Below are 22,700 nucleotides of genomic sequence, written 5' to 3'. Positions count from 1 at the left end.
GTGCTGTTATCCCCATTGTACGGATAGGGAACTAAGGCACAGAGAGACTAAGGGACTTGCCCAAGTTCACATGGGAAGTCTGTGGTGCAGCAGGAAATTGAACCTTGGTCTCCTAGGTCCCAGGCTAGCACCCTAGCCACTGGACCATCCTTTCTCTCTAAACAATTTATAATCTAAGGTCCCAATCCTCCAAACACCCACATGGGTAACTCTAAGCAGTCCCATTAAAGTCAGAAGCCACGCGCATAAGCGTTTGCAAGATCAGCGCCTAGGAAGGAAAAACATCAGGGTGGCCATGCGGGGTGGAGGAGGAGGAGACAGTGTACAAGAAAAGCCATGAGAGTGATAATTGGCACATGTGCTGTTAGTTGTATTGTATTAAAATTGTAGTATTAATGATTTTATTATTTATTATTATTCATATGGGGAGGGTTGAGGTAAGGGGATGCCCTCTTTGTCTTCTGAGGGCATTGCATAACTTTTCCAAATATTCTTGTTTCGGGTACAAAGATGTGCTTAATTACTGGATTTAGGGGAAAATCCTATTGTCACACTGTCTGGGGTGGCTCACGACTGAGAGTGCCTACCTCAGGGCAGACTGTCAGACACCCCAAACTGGTGGTGTATTCTGTAATTAAATTTCACCAAGCAGTGTGAACTCCTGGATCACTATAACAGTCTTACCATGGAGTCACAGACCGTTCCTTAAGACTCTCCAGCCTATCTTGCCGCCCAGACAAACTGGACTTTGTGATAAAATGGATACTTACACCAAAAATCACACCACGTTTAGGTTGCTTCCCAAGAGACCAGTCACTTACCCCAGATCAGTTAGTACTCTAGATCTTGCACCAAAGACAATGCTGGCAGCCAATTCTATAGTAAACTAACTAAAGGTTTATTAGCTAAGAAAAGGAAATGAGAGTTATTGAGAGGTTAGAGCAGGTAAAATCTATGCACAGGTGAATCACAGTTTGTAATTCCAAATGGTGGCAGTGATATAATAAACTGCCAGTTTCTCAAAAGCCTTTTCAGGGTACCCATATTGTCTCTGAGGATCTCTGCTTTGGATCTGCTTCCCTGTAAGAGTCTAAACAGTCCAGAGATTCAGGATCTTTCCTTGAGTCCATACTTATAGCTTCTTCTCACAAAAAACAAGCTGATAGTGTCACTACCCATGTGGGCTTTTCCTTTCATGATGGGGAGATAGAGGAATGCATTTTGAGTCTTTGACCTCCGATCATCGCAGACAATGACCATTTGCTTTGAAATTAGCACTTTTCTGTTTAAGTTCTTCACTTGCATCCCACAAGGTGTCTTTCTCCTTTGATGGGTTATTTAGTTGCAGGGGTGTGCACGATGTAAATGTTTGCTATTACATTATAACGGGATACAGATACATGAAAACAATGCAAGTAATATCCCACTAGTTTTCACAACGTTTAAACACCAAATACACTCTTATACATTTAACAGTGAGATGAGAATACCATATTTTTTCAAGTGACCGCGTATCAGCTTCTCCAAAAAGCACATTCAAGGCAAAAATCTGGAAAAGAAAACACACAGAAATGTATTTCTTTAAAAGCATTTCAGGATGTTCATGTTCACACGCATGGCAGGCCAGTAGTAGAGACCCTGAGCCTTGTTGTTAAATACTGTCTAATACAGGTAAGCAGACTGGTGATTTTTAGACTTTAATTATTCTGTTTTATTCTTACAGAATGTTGTGAAACTGATGCGGGGACTTTTGCAATGTATGATGAGACAGGTAATCTAATAACCCAGGAGTATTTACTCAGTTGCAAGGTCAGATCTGGTGCTTTAAAGTCAATTTGTGCATGAAAGGGCAAGATTAATTATGAGAATATGGTATCCCAGATTGAAGGAGTGATTGAAATTCCCAAGACTAGTGGTTCTCTGGAGTCCTTTTTGTATGATAAAGAATGCATCCCTTTGGCACCTCCCTTTGTCTCACAGATTTGAAACAAATGGCAATACATCTTTAATTAAAATTTAAATCACCGCTCATATAAGTGTATTGCATATGGGGAAATACGTTTATACCATGCATATCTGTGGACAAGTGCTTGTTATATTTACAAAGCATTTCATTTCAGAGCAGATATTTCTTTTCTTTTATCTGAGACTTCAGTGGATTGATTTCTGTGTGTACAAATATGGGTGTAATAAAAGTATTTTAACCTGTGCAATTGCTATGAACAAAACTCTGCTCTGTTATACTTTTATGACTGGTCACACCTATGACAAATTGCATTTATATCTGGGCAAATAAATTGCACAGCTGTAACTAAGGCCTCAACTCAGCAAGGCACTTAAGCACATTCTTTATAAGTGTATTGCATATGGGGAAATACGTTTATACCATGCATATCTGTGGACAAGTGCTTGTTATATTTACAAAGCATTTCATTTCAGAGCAGATATTTCTTTTCTTTTATCTGAGACTTCAGTGGATTGATTTCTGTGTGTACAAATATGGGTGTAATAAAAGTATTTTAACCTGTGCAATTGCTATGAACAAAACTCTGCTCTGTTATACTTTTATGACTGGTCACACCTATGACAAATTGCATTTATATCTGGGCAAATAAATTGCACAGCTGTAACTAAGGCCTCAACTCAGCAAGGCACTTAAGCACATTCTTAAGTGCTTCGCTGAATTGGAGCATATAAGAGTAAGATAACAAAAGTCAGAGCACCAACATATTATTTCCTATTCTTGGAGCATGTATGTTCTTGGCTGAAAAACCTCTTGCAAAGTTTTTTGACTTTAAAATCCTGGGTGTTCTTTTTAGGTGGATAAAGTAGAGAAGTTCAAATACACACAGACTACAAAGGACTGCTTGCATGCCAAGTATAACTCAGCCACTTGTTCCACAGTAGTAGGGGATGACCAGTGGGGACATCTACAAGTAGATGCAACTTCCCTTTTCTTGCTCTTCCTGGCACAGATGACTGCATCAGGTAAGCAGAAGATGTTTTAGCCGTGATCATTGGTGCAGATTTTTTGTTAAGTTAAACATTGTAGTTACCTTCCATCAGAACAACACAATTTAATAGTGTGAAAATCTGCCTTTCTTCTACAAAATGGAGTATACTAAAAAAATCACCAAAATATATATTTGGGAGAAGCAGCCCTTTTTTATCAGAACTCCATAACTATGTTCTGATTGCCCCCTCTTTCAAATACAAGAGGACAGGATGTGACTACCTTTGGGTTTACGTTAGCATTGCTACTGATTGACCAGAGGGGTTTCTCCACTTCTCTACGTACAATGGGAGCACTGTCCCTATTTTATCTCAAGCTCTTTTAAGTATAAATAGAAATCAGGTCTGCCTCTTGGGTTTTGTGCATAATACTCTGCATAATGGTTTGAATGGGTTTCCCTGGCTCTACTTTTGCTTGTGAACCTCATGTCGCTTTTTTCTTCATAGGAGCACTCGCAAATATCAGCACTTTCCTTTAAGTGCATTACCAGAGAGGATTTGCAGAGGAGTATCTTCCATAAAAGAGATGGCAGTTGCATCATTTACCTAGCTGTGCAGTGAAAGCAGTTATTGCTTAAACATTGTCCCTAGCTAAATATTTAAATGACCTATGGCAAAATGTCAGAAAAAATAAGGCCGTGATTAGCCTCAAGTCTGGTTACTGAGAGCAGGATTCCCAGCCAGTCTGAGTCTTGAGGGTACAGTGCCGGTAGGAAAGCAGATGAGCTATCACTCTGTATGGAGTTGTTTCAAAAACGAAAACTTGCCTCCCATGGCTGCCTTCCTCCTAGATACCCCCTCTCCCGCCATGCGTAATATTTTAGAGGTGAAGAGGGGCTGGTACAGTGAGCTGTAACAGCATATCTATTTCCTTTTGGTGCCAAACATATGGCTCCTTGATAACTGGCAGGAAAATATTTCATATTCCTGGGATGGAATAAAATATGGTAGATAGAATATGTGAGCAGGGAGTACTACATTTAAAAGTTCTTTGTGCACTTATACGGACGTAACGTCTCTGTGAATAGAGATCTGGATCAGTAGGATCAGATGTTTATTAAGAAAACAATCACTTGAAGGGCAGTTTCAGAAAAGCTGGCTCATGGAGGTGCAAAGCACAAAGCGTATCCTGAATCATATAAGTCCATTGAGCTTGTGAAGGATAGGTGTTAGTTCCACTGCTGCCCTACCGAGAGATTAGACTGGGCTACGTTTTGGATCAGCTGGGAGCCTGATCAGAGTTAAAAACTTTTATTAAAGCTAATGTTTAAAATCAAGTTTACGCAAGTTAAGAAGGAAGGTACTGTACATGTGGGGTCAGTCTTGAGTTATGAGAGATTACATATATCAGTCACAAGATGCATATATAGCACATAACCAGCATAGACCCAGATTAGGATGTGGGAGTTTTTAAAGTGTCAGTGAATAAATGATCTCGGGTCTGCCACCCATAGAATGTATTTAGAGTCCAAGTCAGTATTGGTATAGCGAATAGGTACATGGGCGGGGTGCGTCCTAAATGAAATGAATGCCAGCTGTCCTGGCCATGGTTCCCTGCTCACTGGCACCATGTTTGAATGTTTTACAGATGCCACCCGCCACGTGGTCCTCTGATACCTTCTATCCTCAGGGTCCCTTGCAACGGTCTTCCCCGGCAAAAGTGGGTGTCAACCCTTCCGGCACTCACCCTGTGTGTGAATGTGGCCCGGAGAGTTTAATATTTTGATGACTCTTTGAAATAACATGTATTAGTGGCCTTTAAAGTGCTATCTCAACTGCAGATATTATAGGGATCTTTCCACTGATTTCAGCAGGCATTGGTTGCTAGTGAATAAAATGAAAATTTCGAACTTCTTTTCTGTCAAACATTTCAATTTTTATGTAGGAATGTAATTTTTTTTTCTGTTTTTAATTAGGATTGCATATTGTATTCACCCTTGATGAAGTTGCCTTTATACAGAATCTTGTTTTTTACATAGAAGCTGCCTATAAAGTCGCTGTAAGTATTTAGTTTATATATAAACAATTTGAGTACTTCCTAGGAACTGACTGAACAGAATTTCTTATTTCTCTGCCGGGAAGGAATGTATTCCGCCTGAAGGGTGGGGCTGAAGCAGCAAATTTGATTATAAGATTTCATAGCTGATTTATACAGTAATTCAAACAGCATTCCCATTGCTTGGAACTTGCTGCTCTGAATATGCAGGAAAACAAGCCAAAGTGGGGACCTTAAATGATTAAAGTTTAAGGATAGGTTCTTTCAGAAGAACTTCAACCCAAGTTCAGTCATTTAAAAGTTTCATTTACCACATATATAGCCTGAACTTGCTAGAGTTAAGAGAGGCTCTGAAGTCTCGATCTCACTCAGTGCACATGAGCGAAATTACCTCATTAGAAAGAACTGCATGTCTGAGATGATATCTGAATTTGCTTTGATAAACCATTTAACCTACCGTATTGTTTAAAAGAGAAATATACAAGCACAAAAATACCCAGACTGGCCTTGAAGGAAGTGCAAGTTAATGGGCCAAACTGTGTTCTCCGATACACTTTTGAATTCCTAATGAGCCTGATTGGCCATTCTGGAATAGCACTTTTCTTGGTGAGCAGCACCATGGCAACCAATGGGGGTCCCTGGTCACTGTTCTCTGAAAGTAGAGATTTCTGTATCATATCATAATGTGAAGTAAGATTTGGTTTTGTTTCTTGGTACTTATTGTCCCAATTTTCATTTAAAAAAAAAATCATTCTTTTGTGAAAAAAAGAAAAAAATTGCCAAATTGTTTTTAAGGAGAGAGTAGTGATGTGAAGGGATTGGGAGAAGGTATATGGGGTGGGAGTTGCCTTCTTTGCCTTGACATTCCTCATCTATCAGGAAACTAGTACATGACTAAGGCCCCAATCCTGCTGAGATTTACTTACATGAGATTTACTTTAAGCATGTAAGACAGGGGTTCTCAAACCAGGGGTCGGGACCACTCAGGGGGTCGGGAGATTATTATATGCGGGGTCGTGAGCTGTCAGCCTCCACCCAAAACCAGTCTTTGCATCCAGCATTTATAATAGTGTTAAAAATATATTAAAAAGTGGTTTTTAATTTATAAGGGGGGTCGCACTCAGAGGCTTGCTGTTTGAAAGGGGTCACCAGTACAAAAGTTTGAGAACCACTGAGGTCCCATTGAATTCAAAATTAAGCATGAGTAAGCCTTTGCAGGATCAGGTCCTAACTCCATAAATAAACAGGTCCTTCCAACGGTGTTGTTGGGTTGTGATTTTTTTTACCTCGTCTGTTTTTCCTTCTTTTTGTTTCAGGACTATGGAATATGGGAACGTGGTGATAAAACCAATCAGGGCATCCCTGAACTGAATGCAAGCTCTGTAGGCATGGCCAAGGTGAGAATATTTTTACTGGTTTGTTCTTCATATGTAGAATTAGAACGGTGACTCTCTAACATGTTTGTTTGCCTCACTGTCTCGGTTCATCTGACCTTGTGGTTGCTAGTTGATTACATCGGAATATGTATTTTAGTGGAGATTGCACATAAATCTCAATGTCATTTTAGTCCTTTTGCGGCCTTAGTTTTCATCTCTGAAGCCTAGCTATGTCTCTTTTCGGAGGGGGCTAAGAATCTTTCAGAGATCTAGCTAGATGCACTAGCATAAAGTGCTTGCTCTCTCTTGATATTAAGTATGCTGCTTCCATGGTGCTCTCAGGTGTGAAGGAAATTCTGGATAAGTAACAGAATGCTTGGTTAAGGAGTTAAATAAAAAAAAATGTTTGGAGAGGAAATGAATAATAGAGGTATAAGTCAGGCATTGTGCATGCCTCTGTCTCACAAAGTAAGGACAAAGAGACATTCAGTGAAATTGAAAGGCAACAAACTTAAAACTGAGAATCCACTTTTTTACACAGTGCCTAATTAATCTGTGGAACTCACTGCCACCAAGTAACTTGAGGCCAAGAGCCTAGTAGGTTTCCAAAATGGATTATAAGGAGCCCTATAAGTAGAGATCAAAAAAAGGATTTATAAGGATGCTGAGACATCTGCAGACACATTAGATAGTAAAAGGGAGAATTCTGCATGCTCTTGCTGTAGACCAACCAAATGTTGATGGAAGTAGGATTAAGTTTGCTCCATAGTTGTCTTGTGCCTTCCTATGAAAAATCTGTGCTGGCCGCTGTCAGTACTGGAGCGAGCACTGTGCTGTGTATCCCTGCTGGGAGTGAGCTATCTGGCTGCTGACGCACTGCAGGCGGAAAAATGCATGTTTGCTTTTAGCTGAGCAATCTTCTGTAATACTGAACAAAACATAAGTGTTTGCATGTGTGGGGAAGCAAAGCAACCCGCTGCTACACAAAAGGAAATTTGGTTTTCTTCGTTCAATACATTTACTCTCTTTCACTACAAATACAAGAGGTAAGGAAAGGAAATGTGAAGTGGAGGACAACTGTTCCCATGGCAGCAGTGCAGCATGGATCTTGATGGGCTTTGTACATGCTTGCTCGCCTTTAAGTCTCCCCTGGGTCCAACTGTAAATTCCCCTACAGGAAATTCTTGTCATCAAACACTGATCTCCTGCTCTGTACAGCAGACCAGTAGAGAGAGGCTATTTATAGTTTCAGAGCTTGGCAATAACACTCCTGATATTAGCTTTGCAGGATTTTGTGTATCCGTGTCTCCAGAAAGAACAAGACAGAAAGGGTTGTGTTCTCTACTTGTATGCTGCTTGTGTCTGAAATCAATTTGCACTGCAGTGAATACCTAGGGTGAAAACAGACAAGGAGACACATTCACCTCTTGTGTAACTCCATTGACACCAACTCCAGGAGAGAGCTCTGTGGGAAGTACAGCTCTGCCTGCCTGGCTCCTGAGCTCCAGGCACCAGCTGTTTCTTTGTCCCATCCCCGTTACAGGTCCAAGATCCCCGCCCCAGCAGAGTTACAGATGCTTCTGCAGCTCCCTCACAGGAGCCCACCTCATTGGAAATATTCCTGCTCTCCCCTGTACCTTCTTAAGACTGTAAAAGCTGAACTAGAAGGATATGATAATCCTCCTTTGAACTGAAATAGCCTCAGTCAGTTGACCTTGAGGCATGCTATAAAGCCCTTATTTTTGAATGGGCACTTCAGGAGTGGTGGGGTATGGGATTCTTTGGGAATTTGAGAAATGGGGAGATTGGCAATATTTTCTTGATTCAATAGAGATGGATTGATTGTTATGCATTGCATTTTTAACAGGTGGAAAGTGCGGGGAGTCATCTTATGTTTGCTTAAATCTAAATACATAAATATGACTCTCTCTTTTCTAAAAGAGTGAGGTCAGAAATTCCCATGCTTTCTTATCAAGTGTGTAAGAGTCCACAAGTCAGTGAAGTCCATTGGCATTTTTCTGTTGTCTTCAATGGGCATTGGATCAGGTGGGAAGTGCACAAATCTGGATTGATATGTGTCTGTGTTTCTGAAGGCTGCACTGGAAGCAATTGATGAACTAGACCTTTTTGGAGCCCATGGGGGGAGCAAGTCCGTGATTCACGTCCTTCCTGATGAAGTTGAACATTGCCAGGTAAAGAGCAGCCTTCGAGGTTCCTTTGCTGTAAGGGAGCACAAACGAGCCAGTGACAAGCACCCTGCTTGTAGAAAATGTTGACTAAGAGAAACCAGAACTTCAGCATACAGTTTCACACAATACATTGTGTATCCTATGTAGAGTAGGTTACATGCCACCAATGACTAACTTTGACCATTCCCATTTAAATAGTTCTCATTCAATAAATTCCCAGCTGTTTTGAACGCTGATTATGCGCTCTTTTTGCATCTGACATAATCCCTTGAATGAGGCTGATTGTTTTACATATTTTGTTCTGTGTTTGTATTTTGCTCAGTCTATTCTATACTCCATGTTGCCAAGGGCATCCACGTCAAAGGAGATTGATGCTGGACTGTTGTCCATTATTTCTTACCCAGCTTTTGCAGTGGAGGATGTGAACGTTGTTAATGCAACCAAAAGTGAAATCCTCACCAAATTGCAAGTAAGAGTTCTCTTTTTTTTCTTGGTCTGTTTGCTTGTGGGGAGAGGAGGTAATACATTGAGTTGTCTTCTCCTGCCAGTTAGCTGAAAGATTGCAGGGCACAATGGGTGTGAGTAGGAGGAAGAGGTAGCTCTCCCCTCCCTGAAGTAATGTAAAATAACAAAGAATTTCTATTGTGCAATGTCAACGTTTTCAGGAATGTTATTTTTTTTTCCACAGGGACGTTATGGCTGCTCTCGCTTCCTTCGAGATGGATACAAAACACCAAGAGAGGTCCTATTTCTGCAGATTTTCAGTAGACATTTTGAAGATTTTTTTTTAACCCAAATTTGTCAAAATTTCATGCCTGTTTTGTTTATTTTGTGCTACATAAAGTGATAGCCTGTATCATAACTAAGATTCTGCATCATCAGGAAGAGTACACAGTGTTATACAATCCAAATAGCAGCATATCCACACTTATAATGAACCTTGGCCAAAGGAGATTAGATAATGGAAAAACAGTTATTAACAACAGGAAAACATAATTCGCCATTCTAATATCAAAATCAAACACATTTTTTATAACTGGTTATGGTTCCTAAGGGGACATAATAGCACACTCAAAATCACAACCAATAGGGTATAAAGATTAATTCCCCATGCACACAGTCATCAAACAGTGGGCAGAGCAAAGGTGATCTTGATAAGATCTAGGTTTCTGGGATTGCATAGGGGTTTGGTTGAGTACATGTGGGTACATATATGTGAGAAGAAAAGGTGATAAATGTAGGTGTGTGGCTTTATCCTGTATTTCCTTTGGCTTTAGAGGGTTTATGTGTGACACACATCTGTTCATATCATGTATAGAATATTAAATGAATATGATTTGATTTTTAGGATCCAAACAGGTTACACTATGATCCTGCTGAGCTCAAACTGTTCGAGAATATAGAGTGTGAGTGGCCAGTATTCTGGACCTACTTCCTAATTGATGGAGTGTTCAATGGGGACAAAATTCAGGTAAGGAAGGAGCAAACTGCTTGAGTTGGAATGGAAAAGCAGTCAGCAGTATGGCTGTTACTCTGCTTGTTTGCACTGTCCGTTATTTTCCCTCGTTTCTGAGTAAATCCCCCTGGACTACTTTCCCAACTAGATCCCAGTGTTGGCTGTTTTATGGAAATACCTTCCACAATGCCTGACGAGATGTACTGGGAGGCGCTGCGGGAGGCCAGAGGAAGGACTCTTCTCCCCCCACCATGGGCAGTGAGGCGGCAATGGAGCCATTCTGCGGCTTTCTCAGGGTCACAAAAACCTGGGGAGCTAGTTTCTAGGGGCAATGTCAAGTGGATCTGCATAGCATGGATTCACCATCCACACCTGATACCCCCCTTCCCTGTCAGAGTGAGCTCCCAGCAGCCTGACCGTTTCCCCCCAGTGCTGTGCGTGGCACCTGCAAACCCAGTCTGTTGTGCCTTGGGACTGGCCCCCTTGAAGAGCTTCTCTTCTGCTGATGGAATGAGTAGGTTAATTATCTTTCATTGTTGATTCAAGCACTCCCTCTCCAGGAGTGCAAAGTTGCCAGCCTTATAATGATCATCATTTCAAGGAGGTGCTGTGGGAAACTATTTAAACTATATAGCAACAAGTCACCCAAACCAGATGGTACCAATGCAAGAGTTTTGAAGAAACTCAAGAATTAAGAGGCTGAGGAACTAACACAAGTATGATTAAAATCACATAGTGTACAGGCGGCTGAAAGGGGGCCAAATGTTGTACTCCCATTAAAAAAGGGCACTAGGGGTGATGCCGGGAATCACCAACCAGCAAGCCTCATTTCAGTACCTTGTACATAAATGGAATGAAAGAATAGCTAGAGAGAGAATTATGAAACACCTAGATGGCCATAGTACAATAGAAAAACACGAGCACAGCTTCTTGAGAGGAAATGCAAAATTAACCGGTGGAATTTATTGCTGCAAGATATCATAGAATATCAGGGTTGGAAGGGACCTCACCTTTGTGAATCTGGACTTTTGTGATTATCAGCAGCTACAGAGCCTAGCAGCTGAAGCTCATTCAGCACTGGTCCCTGAGTCGTGGTACATGTGGTGTCTACTGGGGTCGACTATTAAGCCTCCCCCGGACCTGCTCCATGTCAGCCCAGACAGACAGACTCATGCTCGCAGGGTTCAAACTGGTGCACCAAAAACAGCAGTGGGCTAGCCTAAGGGATCGGGTGGGCTTTTGAGAGCCTTAGTTGCAGCCCGAGCCACTGTATGCACGCTGCTATTTTTAGTGAGCCAGCTTGAGCCCACAAGCACAAATCAGTTTTTACTCGGACTGGGAGGTGATCCCACCTGCAATGTAGATAGACTTTTAGAAGTTTGGTATACCACAGCGATAAGCAGCTATAATAGTTACTGTAACAATACTTGCTATAATAACCCAGTTGAATGGATTCCCAGGTGTTTCAGAAGTTTCTGAGGTATCTAGCCTGAAGTTAAGAGTTTTTACTCTAAAAAATGACATTGATTTATGTCTATATGATGTTGAATACTAGTTAAATCAGAAAAAAATGGTAGTTGGTGGCTCTAGAAGAAGATATTCCATGAAATTGGAAATATTAATTCCACACTTCGATGTGGACTTCAGCATTAGTGAAAATGTTTACCCCTTTCCACAGCTGCCGTGCTTGTGCTGCTTTCTCCATGGAAAAAGGCAGGGAAAACCCATTTCCCTACCCCACCCAGCAGTCACCATCCTATTGCAAGATAGTCTTCTGGTTAAAGCACTGGATGAGGACTCAGAAACAGAACTACATTTTCCTAGCTGTGCCATAGATTTCTTTGTATAACCTGCTCCAAAGCCCATTTAAGTCATTAGGAGTCATTCTCTATTGATGTCAAAGGGTTTTAGATCAGGCCCTTGATCTTTCTGCCTCCATTCCTCATTTGTATGAGGAATAATTATGCTTCTCTATGTCACTGAGATGTAATGAGAATAAATTAATGAATGTATATGAATGCTCAGTCTATACTACAGTCCACAAACAAACAACCACTATGAAAATAGACAAGCATGAATATGCAGCAAGTTTCATTCATGTTTACTAATTCAAACTCAATAGCTTATGTCAGAGAACCTGGAAGGGAGCGGGGGAACAAAACAAAAACAAAGCCAAGGAAAACTACAGCATACATTCATAAATGTACAGGTTTGTTAAACAAACTTATTTATTTTTATTTTCTGCACATTGTGTCTAGAGCAGACTCCAGCAACTTGAAGCACCCAGCAAGGCACTGGCTTTACTTGCTGCTCATATCAATCCATCCAGTTTTAGGCCATTATCCCGTAAACTTAAATTTAAAAATGCAATCAGTGAGGCTAAAAGCTTAATAGGATTCAAAATAGGACTAGACGCATTTGAATACCAAGAGAATAGCAATTTATTAGGGCTATAAACCCTTATGTTTCAGGACGTAAGCCAACCACTAACTTCTTGTGGTCAAGAAGCAACCGGCCGGTAGGTTATTGTGTAATTATCCGTTACGGGGTTTCTTGTGGTGTCTTCTGATGTTGGCCAGTCTTGGCAGGAAGACACTAGAGTAATGGATCGCTGGCCTTATCCAGTAGATCAATACCTGTGTTACCAGAGCCCTATTAATTTGCATATCTTTAAAGAAAGCTTTCCCCTACTTTCAAACCTATTTTTTCTTGTGTTTTTATTTAATTTTTATAGTCTTTTTATCCCCCAGAAATTGTAGAATTTTAGATGGGTTCTACTCTGATTCTGATTCCAGTTATGAATCTCGCCAGAGGATTCTGAGAAAGTCAAAAGCTGTACAATGTAAACGTCTTTTGTTGTACTTATTTTTGAAAGAAAAAGCCAGTCAATAAACCAGTGAAAAAGCTCCTTTTGTTCTCTCTTCCCCACAACCTAATGGGGACACATAATTAATTTAAAATGGGAAGTTCAACAAAACTAGTGAATAAAATCTCAGACCAAATGCATTTTGGATTATAAAATCTCGCAAAATCTGATACAGCTGAGATTGGAAGATGTCTGAAAGGCAAAATAGATTCCCTGAATCTAAATGAAGAATGGAGGAGAATGAATCAAATGAATGCTTTGGGCACACAGGAGAGAGATGGCTCAAAATCAGAAACAAGTGCCTAACCATTTTGTCATTCCAGCTGCATATTTAAAACAAGTAACAATGGTTATTCTTTGTACATAAGAGGTCACGGCATGCTTTTTAGAATGGCAATTTGTATTGGCCTATTGAAAGAGAATCTAAAAATACAATTTCTTCCTTAGTGGTCCACAAAATTTTCCATATTGTGAACCATGTTCCCATATAAGGACCTCTGTTCCCATATAAGCTGTAAAGAAAGGGAGCAAAGTCTTGACTTTTTAGAGGTGATTCTCCCCCTGCCTCCCCCTCTCCCCCCCACCCCCAGATTGAGAATTTATGCTAACGCTGAACTATTATTATTTTTAAAATAAGGATTTTTTGCTCACCGATCTAGAAACTGAGTCTACAATTTGAATCCAGGTCTTGCATTTGGCAACACATTATGATCTCTTCACTGCTGCACTGTCTTGAGTCAGGCCTAGAATTATAGCAGATTTATTAGCTAGTTCTAAGATTTCAGCATTGTATAATATTCTTTTCATGCTGCATAACATTAGCTTCTCTTTCTTTTTAAGGCAATATGAGCTTTCTCTACCGTTTTTTTGTTTTTGTTTCCAGGTTCAAGAGTACAGAGAGGCCCTGGAGGGAATAATTATTAGAGAAAAGAATGGAATTCTTCTGATGCCAGAGTTGTATGTTGTCCCTCCAGACAAGGTATTGTGGCAATGCAGCAGCTCTTGTAGCTTTCAAAGTGCAGATATCAAAATAAGTATCAGCATGATCATTTCCTGTAGTTAAATATAGGTTTGCAGTATGAGAAATGCCTTTGTCACTTCCTGTACTTAACTAAAATGATTGTGCAGTAGCTTTGACTTTTTCAATTAAAAAAGATCTCACAGCTCCCATTGATAAGACTCTGGTAAATTTTCATGTTTCCAAATGACTAGGTGTCTGATATGACAGTTATGAAAGAGGCACAAAAATATGATGGAGTCCTTTTTTATCTGAGTGCAAGTGGACGTATTGGAGCTAGTCAAACAAATTCCAGATTAGAAATTTGTCTACAGAAAAAAAACAAGGACAACTGTTTTGCAACGTTGTTGCTTTTAGTTTAGTTTTGGTTTTTTTGCCATTGCAAGGGAATAAAAGTGAGAAATGTGTCTACGTTGAAATGAGAACAGATCCCCTGAGAAGATGTAAAGTAACTCTGCCCTGCCTCTTATATTGTGTTTATCATCTGTGTGTTTTTTCAAAACCTGAATGTCTGAGATAAATCCAAGATAAATCAGATTTTGTTATCTTTGAAGTTAGGGATCCACCTGATCCACTTCTTGATCAACAAAGCCAGCCAGCCTGCTGGAGCCCTTTGCCAGTTTGAGCTACTAACCTCTCAAATACCTTCCTGCTAGGACAGCCTCTCCCTCCCATTCCAAAATTTACCAATCCTCACTGACTAGGGACATTAAATCCAGTGTAAACCAGAATATTTAAAGATGGAGTGTTGACATCTCCAGTCTTCTCTACAAATCTGATGCTAAATAAGAGTGTAGATGTACCTCCCTGCCTGCTATGTGCAAGCATAGCACTGAACCTCTCTTGTGGCCTTCAGTTGGAAACAGTGTAAATCTGGTAGGGATTTCAAAAAGTAAGTAGGGTGGGCTTTGCCTAACCTCTTTTGTGTCAGATCACATCTTACAAAGCCTCTTGTATAATAAAATTCTGTAGTATTTCCCCCTTCCCTCTCTTTCTCTCTCTCATCAGGTCATCATTATATTACTGTGCAAATAAATTAATGGCCTTTTTTTATTAACAGAATTCCCCATTTCTTTCCTTGTGAACCATTGTTACAAACACAGTAATGGTAGGATAGTGTGTACTTTGAGGGTACATGTGCAGCTTTCATTCCAGGAAGATAAGGTGGGCCTGCATCAATAGTATACAAGGGTTACCTGGCAGGGGATCAGAAAGGAGACCCAAAATTGATTCACAGCCTTCGAGGGGAAGGAAACAATAGGAGTGAGAGGAATATAATATAATCATTTACACTTCCATGTTTTATTCATGCCAGAAAGTCCTGGTCAGGCTGGGGGCTCTGCTGGGTTAGGCACTGTACAAAGGTCGGTGTGCAATCTAAGAGATGGAAGCAGGGTGGGAGGGACCAATACATCATCACTAATGGTGGCAAGTTAAAAATCTGAAAGGTCCAGATCCTTAACAGCACAAAGTATTTTAAACATATGATTTGTAATATCTCTTATAACCAGGTAGGGCTCATCTCTTGCTTATGTTTGTTGGCAGGTGGATGAGGAGTATGAAAATCCTCACTCAGTGGATCGTGTCCCAGGTGGAAAGTTGCCTCATCTGTGGGGCCAGTCTTTATACATCCTCAGTTCCCTATTAGCAGAGGTAATTTATCTGTAAAACCAGCAAGTTAATGTTTCAGTTCATGTTGAGGTGCACTGAATTCTGAGTACTGCCCAGTCCAGCCTGCTCTCATTCAGTGTCAACTGGATGCAGTATATTTTGTGGCAGAATCATATCTGTGAGTCGGTAGAAGTGGTGTTTCTGTCAGTTTCTCTATCCAACTTAAATTAGTTTCAAAGTGTTTGTTCGCGTTGACCTACAGCTAACTTCATTTCAGTCCATATCTTACCTTACGTTTTCTTAGAGCGAAGCAAAAGGGTATCTTTGAAAACACAAGCATATCTTGTTTTTATATGCTACATGAAATTTCATCATTGTAAGGAAATTTTCAACTTGTGGAGCAAGAGATTTGTTATCTGGATTTCTCCAGTGGATACAAAGAGTGTGTCGGTTAAACCATTGTGTAGTCTCCATGTATGCATGCTTCTTGTGAACTACACACATTGTGCACTCTTGGTTTTCCTTGGCAGATAACATTGCAAGGCATTCTGGGCTTAGACTAATGGGCAGGCTCCCAAACTGCTGTGAAAGTGGACAGCAGACTGGCCTCAGCTGTTGCTGGGCTCTGCCACCAGTCTTAGAGATATGAGGAAAGTCAAGAGCTTGAGAGGGATCATAGGAAAGGGGTTGGTCACAAGGAAGGAGCTAGACACTACTCTGGAGTGTGTGAGGCAGGAGAGATCCTTCCATAGGTTTACATAGGCATTTCAAGTGCGTATCCAAACTGTACTGAACCTCCAGTCTTCTGAGATTCACGCCATATTAGTCCTTGACTGAACCCAATAATGACTGACTCAGTAAAGGGTTAACTTTCTGGTGTCAAAAAATGACAGAAGCAACCAAGTAATGTGCAGGTGCTCCCACTCTATCATGTGAAAGATGGGCACATGGATTGACTTCAGTCCTGACAATAAACACCTTTCCCGCAGTATTTTTTTTAAAATTAGAACTAAAGTTTTTACTGAAAATACTGCAGAGTAAAATAGGGGACAGAGATGTTTTATGTTACATTTGTGGAAGTTTGATGATTAGCATGAGGATCCCTTATAACTGGACTGAATGTTAAAGGCATCTTACTTGGGTTCTTTTTTTTTTTTTTCCTGTTTTATCACAGGGGTTTCTAGCTCCTGGAGAAATTGATCCCTTAAATAGGAGATTTTCAACTGCTTTTAAACCTGATGTGGTGGTGCAAAGTGAGTGATTTCATTTTTGATTCATTGTGGCAAAAAAATGGGCTGAAGGTGGTTATACCCCCTCAAGAAAGAAAGGCAGAATTAAAAATAAATAAATAAAAAAGCTCCGACTAGTGAAGTGAAGGAGGAGGGGCAGGTCACTATGCAGTGCTACACTGCTGGGCATACTCAATGTTTCTTAATTAGTGCATGGCATGTGGATACCCTGGTGAATGATATCTGAGACAGAGAAACTGAGAGAGTGGGTTTTTTTATCATGCTTGCTTTTTTCATGTGGAGGCGCTTACTGCAATTTATTACTGTTTTTAAAGCTCTTTCGTTAACAATTTAAGATTGAATTTGCCAGATTCCCAGCCCCTGCATCCACTTCCTGGGGAAAAGGCAGGTCTGGGCATGCTCTGGGATGATGACGAGGGCAGATCTGACAGGAAGCTGAGAAGACAGCGTGCCAGTCACTGTGACATATGTGAAGCTCTGTGCGTTTCCCTCAAGGAACCAAGTGTGGTGGGGGCAGGAGAGCTCAGGACCATCCTAATGACTTCCTAATGGGGGAATCCCCAAACCCAGTCACTTATTGGAGGTTGTGGATGAACTAGCTAGTAGAAGGCAGGCAGGCAGGCTGCTGCTACTGACAGGCCAGGCTTACAGCCACTACTTAAGTATGTCCAAGAGAGGCAGGGACAGAGACTTTATCTCCTGAGCATCCCCAGTACCACTGCCAGGAACCTGCTCCTTTCCTCAGTGGGAGTAGCAGCCAGAAAGGTGAAATTAGGAGAATGTAGCAGATACCTGGCAGCAGTGTGATGATGATCAAGGGATAAAAGCTCTTCCACTGCCCATCTGCGCAGCCCTTGAGAAGCAGTGAGGAGCTTGGATTGTCAGGAGCAGCCTTCAACCCTCCTTCCTCCCAGCCACTTGTCACACTAGCTGCTATCTGTCCAGTTTATCTCGGCAAATACCACAGAGCCTGTGGTTTACAGCTCTAGCTGTCCCCCAGAACTATCTATGGGATTGTTGCACAGATCCTGCATGCACATCCAAACTGGCACCTTAGGGGAGGAGTGTTCTCTTACTGGTGATGGTATTTCCTTCTGGGACTGTTTCTGTTCCTTTAGAGGAAACTTTATAGTGTTCACTTCCAGTACAGATATTCATGGTTGCAAATTTAAAATTCACTTTTTGTCAATATTTATGAATGCAATAGTATTAACTAGCAAGTCTGTGCTAGATTGTTAGATCCCGACCCAGCAAACTGACCCATATTGGCAAAACCCCACGCAGAGCATTTTGCAAGATCAGGGCCTTAAATTGTAAATTCCTTGGGGTAGGGTCTTCCTCTGTAATTGTACAGCACCTATCACAACAGGGCTCTGATCTATAGAAATAATAAATAGCATTCATAGCCTCTGTATCTCACTGACACAGATAAATTGGCTTACTACAGTGTCTTACAGTGACATCTTCTGGGGAGGAGGGAAGCTGAGAAATCTGGGGAAATAAAATGCCAGATGCTGTTCTGCACATTCTTGCACCCCCAGTGGTATAACTGGGGTTGGCAAATCAAGAAAGACTCAGGCCTTCAGCATTTTTAGACACCCACATTGTGGGTAAATAGCTATGATGGGTGATGTCAGAATAAAGGAGAATGATTCTGGTTAAAATAATTCAGCTATTTTTTTCTGTTCTACAGTAACTGTCTTGGCAGAATCAAATGAAATTAAGGAACTCTTGAGACACCATGGAATCAGTGTTCAGAGCATTGCAGACATCTATCCAATCCGAGTGCAGCCGGCACGTATCCTGAGTCACCTTTATGCCAAGCTTGGTAAGTGCTGGAATTTAGACGTGTATGGTGGTGGTTGTGAAACCTAATTTATTTTTCTTTTCCACTTCCCCTGCCCCCATTTCTTTCTTTTTATTTATCGGGGGTAGCTGTGCTAGTCTGTATCCACAAAAAGAACAAAGAGTCCTGTGGCACCTTAAAGACTAACAGATTTATTTGGGCATAAGCTTTTGTGGGTAAAAAACCCCACTTCTTCAGGCACTGGACTCCTCGTTTCTTTTTATTTGTTTGCTTCCAGAATCATTTTAACTTTTTATTTGTTGCGTGCGTGTGGTGGTGAAATATACACCATATGCATGCAATATGTAAAGTAAAGTAAAAACTAGTAATGAATATACTAATATGAATTGATGCTTCAGGTAAGGGATCTATTAGAAGAATATGTTCGCTTTGTGAGCTGGCGGCCAATGTAGTAGTTTCTGTATGCTCTGTTCCAGTGGAGTTTCACAGACTGTCAGAAGGTGGTTCTCTGCAGAGGCTAATTCTAGACACAGGCTGCGTTTTTGGAAAGAGCCTGAAGTTATGCATCTAAATCCCCTTGAACTTCAACCTTGGGCTCCTTTGACACTCCCTTCAGAGGAGACTGGGGGCTTTGTAAAGCGTAATACACACAAACACATATTTCACCTGATTCAAACCGCTCACAGATTTGCTTGGTATCATCATGGACATTATTTTTCAATGTTAAGACCTGTATGAGAGTGGATCATGAATAGCAAATCCTCTCCATCACTGGCAGGGAAATTCACAGTGGGCAGTATTCAGTGCCACTCTTTCCGTATTCCCATTGGGAATCTGGCTTATAGGTAGTTTGTGAGGAAACCTCAGGTGTTGTTCAGTGGCCCAGATAAACAACCCAAAATTCAGATACTCATCTCAAGATGTTGGGCCTTGAGCAGAGATTTAAATAAATCTTGTAAAGTATATATTTTACATGAAGAAATCACCCACACTGCTTAGGAGGCAAAAAAAAAGGCAGGGAGGGATAAAATTAATTCTCATCTCTATCTGCAGGCAGTTGAGTAGGCTAACTTGAAGCGTTGTTGTTGTTGTTTTAACAATGACTGCTTTGTCAGCAATTGTAGATTATTCTCCCTCTGTGATGTGATCTACCCCCTGCTCAGCGGAAGGGGAATCACGTACTATTTTGGCATCATCGGCTCCTTCCTGACTTGTAGAGAGCTCACTCTGGGGATGGGGTCTGCAGGGAAAGGAAGGTCAAGTCTGTAATGGGTTTAATGAGACATGCATCACTCCAACCCCATGATCTTTGGGAAAGCCAAAATGAAAAATATAATACAGCTGAAGGTCCACTTTGCTCTCCAGAAACCCCTTTCATGGGAGCCCTTAGACCAGGGGCACATGACAGTTGAGGATCCCCTCTAGTGGAGCCAGGTTATCTGAGAGCTGCATGTTGAGAGCTCTGTGAAGATGGTTCTGGCCTCCTGATGGTCCCTCCTTCCAGCTCCCTCCCCTCCCGAGGATTTGAAGATCTGAGTTCAGAACCTGCTGGTTCATTCTGCAGTGGCGATCCCTCCCATCATGGGGGCGGTTTGGGAAACGCATGGGGGTTATGTTTACCTGCTGCAGAGTCCAAAGAGTTTAAAGATACAAAAGGGACTTCAGCTTGGTCCCTTGGCTAGAATGAAGAGTAATACCCTCTCTGATGTCACTGTACAAGGTGGGCCAGATGAAGGGAAGAGTGGCCATGTGTATCCCTCTGCAGTCATGGGACCACTGTGCCAGAATAGGGATTCATTCTAGCTGGAGGGTGGGGTGGGTCTATAGGGCTGAGCTGGCTCTCAGATGCTAGGTAGCAGTTGTGGGTGGCTTGTGTCACTGCTCCCCACTCTGGTGGTCTTTCTGCTGCTAGGGGCCTCACACCCAGATGCTTGCACGAGTTGGACTCCTGAAGTGAATCTGGCCCAGTGGATTTAATAATTTTTATTTCCTTCTCAAGAATGTATTTAATTGTCTAGCAAGTAGATCTGCTGAAACTGGAAAACTTTTTAGGTGACATAAGGCTTCTGTAGAATGATTGAAGTGGGTGGAGTCCTCCTCTGTGTGGGCAATGGAATCTGCTGCATACAGTAGAAACAGTATCTTTTCCCGAGGCAGAATTTAAGGGTTTGATCCTGCAAGGTACTGAGCACTTGCAACTCTCATGGCTTCAGAGAGAACCTTGCAGGGTCAAGCTCATAGAGTAGCTGGGATTTGCTTTTTCCTAAAGGCAACAGATGTGCTTTGGTTGTATTTGTGTCTGACCCAGCCCAAAACAAAGCGCTATGTGCAGTACTGGAAGGGCAGAGGGCACAGCTGTGAGGGGGAGGGGTCTCTTCAGTTCAGTGGTTCAATTCAGAGGAGAAGAATTAAAATTGTTATAATAAAGACAGGGATTGCCTGCTACTTGTGATGTTTGATATGGCATGAGTTTTTCTCCATTTTTTGTGAACATACCTCATTCACTGTAGATGGATTTATTTGACTTGCTGACAAATCAGTGTTTGTTTATGTATATCTTTTGTTGTTTTCCTGTAGAAATCTATGTGGCATTTTACCCCTGTGAACATTCGGCTAGCCAGCATCAGCTTGGAATGCCTGCTAGAGCTTCATAGCTTTACTGGATGAGCTGAATTCTTGTTTGATCTCTGTCTTTGTTATACTCTTTTTAGGGCTTGTGTTCCTTTTTGTTCGGATTTTAAAAGAAATTGAGGCATCTTCTCCTCCATCTGTACTTCTGTATATTTTCCTCAGTGGAGTGTGACTGATTTCTTTGTTGTTTTTTGTAAATACAGACTCTTTAGTGCAAAGAATTGTTACGCAGAAATAATTTGAAAAAGGAAAACATAGCTGAAACCAAGAACATCAGTGTCACATTTGCATGTGCTATAACATTCTTATCTTCTCATGGATCCATCACCGTTTTTAAAAAAAATTCTAGAACTTCAGATGCTTTACAATGAAATATGGCAAGTACAGTAATCTATTGAGAGCCAGATTTCAGAGCTCAGGTCATGTATTCAGTGGGAGCTGCTGGTTGCTGAGTACCTTGAAAATCTAGCCCTGAGGTCTTATAGGGGCTGATCCAAAGCCCACTGAAGTCCATGGGAGACTTTCCACTGATTTTAGAGGGCCTTTGAATCAGGCTCCTAAAGAATCAGAATTGTGGTGTTATAGGATCAGATCCTATGATAGTGGGTGCGTAGAAAACTTTTAAGATTGGTGCTAACACCACAGCAGGTGGAGATATTCTCTAATTCTGTTTATTGTACATAACAGGTGTCCCTGACTGAAGATATGATGTTCACATTTAACAGAAAATTATGTACAGTAACTCCTCACTTAAAGTCATCCTGGTTAACGTTGTTTTGTTGCTGATCAGTTAGGGAACATGCTCTTTTAAAGTAGTGCAGTGCTCCCTTACAATGTCATTTGGCAGCCGCCTGCTTTGTCCACTGCTTGCAGGAAGAGCAGCCCGTTGCAGCTAGCTGTTGGGGGCTTGGAACCAGGGTGGACCGGCAGCACCCTATCAGCTCCCTGCTCCCCTAAGTTCCCTGTGCAGCAGCCACCCAGCAGGCTATCAATTGCCGGCAGTTCAGCTGTCCCTCCCCCCACTGCCATGTGCTGTTCCTGCCCTCTGCCTTGGAGCTGCTCTCCAGAACCTCCTGCTTGCTGTGTGGGTGGGGGAAGAGGGCTAATGTCAGGGTGTCCCCCTCCCTCTTGCTCCTGCACCCCACTTACCCCATCTCCATAGAGCAGGGGTACACACGACAGAGCTCAGGACGGAGGAAGCTTCCTGGCAGCAGTTGTGGTCTCAGCTTGCTGATTAACTTAACAAGGCAGTGTACTTAAGAGTGGGTCAGCGTACTTAAAGGGGAAATGCGAATCACACACACACACACACACACACACACACACACACACACACACAGTCTCTCTGTCTCCCATGCTGTCTCCCCTCCCTCCGTTCCTGCTGCCTTGTAGAGTGTGAGGCTACATTAACGAGTTAACCCTTGAGGGCTCAGCCAATTGCTAAGGCATTCCCTGGGAAATTATATATATATATATATAGTCTTTTGT

General features: G+C 41.6%; 1 protein-coding gene and 1 long non-coding RNA gene across 7 annotated transcripts in view; one reads left to right on the top strand and one right to left on the bottom strand.

Moving 5' to 3' along the window:
* The window catches only part of PHKA2 (phosphorylase kinase regulatory subunit alpha 2), a 71,507-nt gene that overhangs the window by 10,157 nt on the left and 38,650 nt on the right, over nt 1-22,700 (top strand). For all 5 annotated transcript variants that reach the window (XM_084627004.1, XM_084627007.1, XM_084627003.1 and 2 more), the window contains exons 4-15: nt 1,724-1,771; nt 2,820-2,988; nt 4,929-5,011; nt 6,325-6,405; nt 8,478-8,576; nt 8,896-9,042; nt 9,262-9,315; nt 9,922-10,044; nt 13,779-13,874; nt 15,459-15,566; nt 16,699-16,777; nt 18,468-18,602. In XM_084627004.1, the coding sequence (XP_084483130.1) occupies nt 1,724-1,771; nt 2,820-2,988; nt 4,929-5,011; nt 6,325-6,405; nt 8,478-8,576; nt 8,896-9,042; nt 9,262-9,315; nt 9,922-10,044; nt 13,779-13,874; nt 15,459-15,566; nt 16,699-16,777; nt 18,468-18,602 (1,222 nt within the window). The remainder of the gene's footprint in view (nt 1-1,723; nt 1,772-2,819; nt 2,989-4,928; nt 5,012-6,324; nt 6,406-8,477; nt 8,577-8,895; nt 9,043-9,261; nt 9,316-9,921; nt 10,045-13,778; nt 13,875-15,458; nt 15,567-16,698; nt 16,778-18,467; nt 18,603-22,700) is intronic.
* Nucleotides 941-22,435, bottom strand: LOC311519943. 2 transcript variants are annotated; one of them, XR_014711426.1, is made up of 3 exons: nt 22,362-22,435; nt 13,547-13,638; nt 941-1,549 (listed from the first exon to the last, which is right to left on the bottom strand). It is a non-coding gene; the product is annotated as an uncharacterized lncRNA (long non-coding RNA). The 2 variants fall into 2 exon arrangements; XR_014711427.1 differs by lacking the exon at nt 941-1,549 and adding an exon at nt 12,532-12,665.

Source organism: Lepidochelys olivacea (assembly GCF_965140295.1).
Source record: "Lepidochelys olivacea isolate rLepOli2 genome assembly, chromosome: 1".
Lineage (NCBI taxonomy): Eukaryota > Metazoa > Chordata > Testudines > Cheloniidae > Lepidochelys > Lepidochelys olivacea.
The sequence above is the reverse complement of the archived record's forward strand: the minus strand, read 5'-3'. Positions and strand labels throughout refer to the sequence as shown.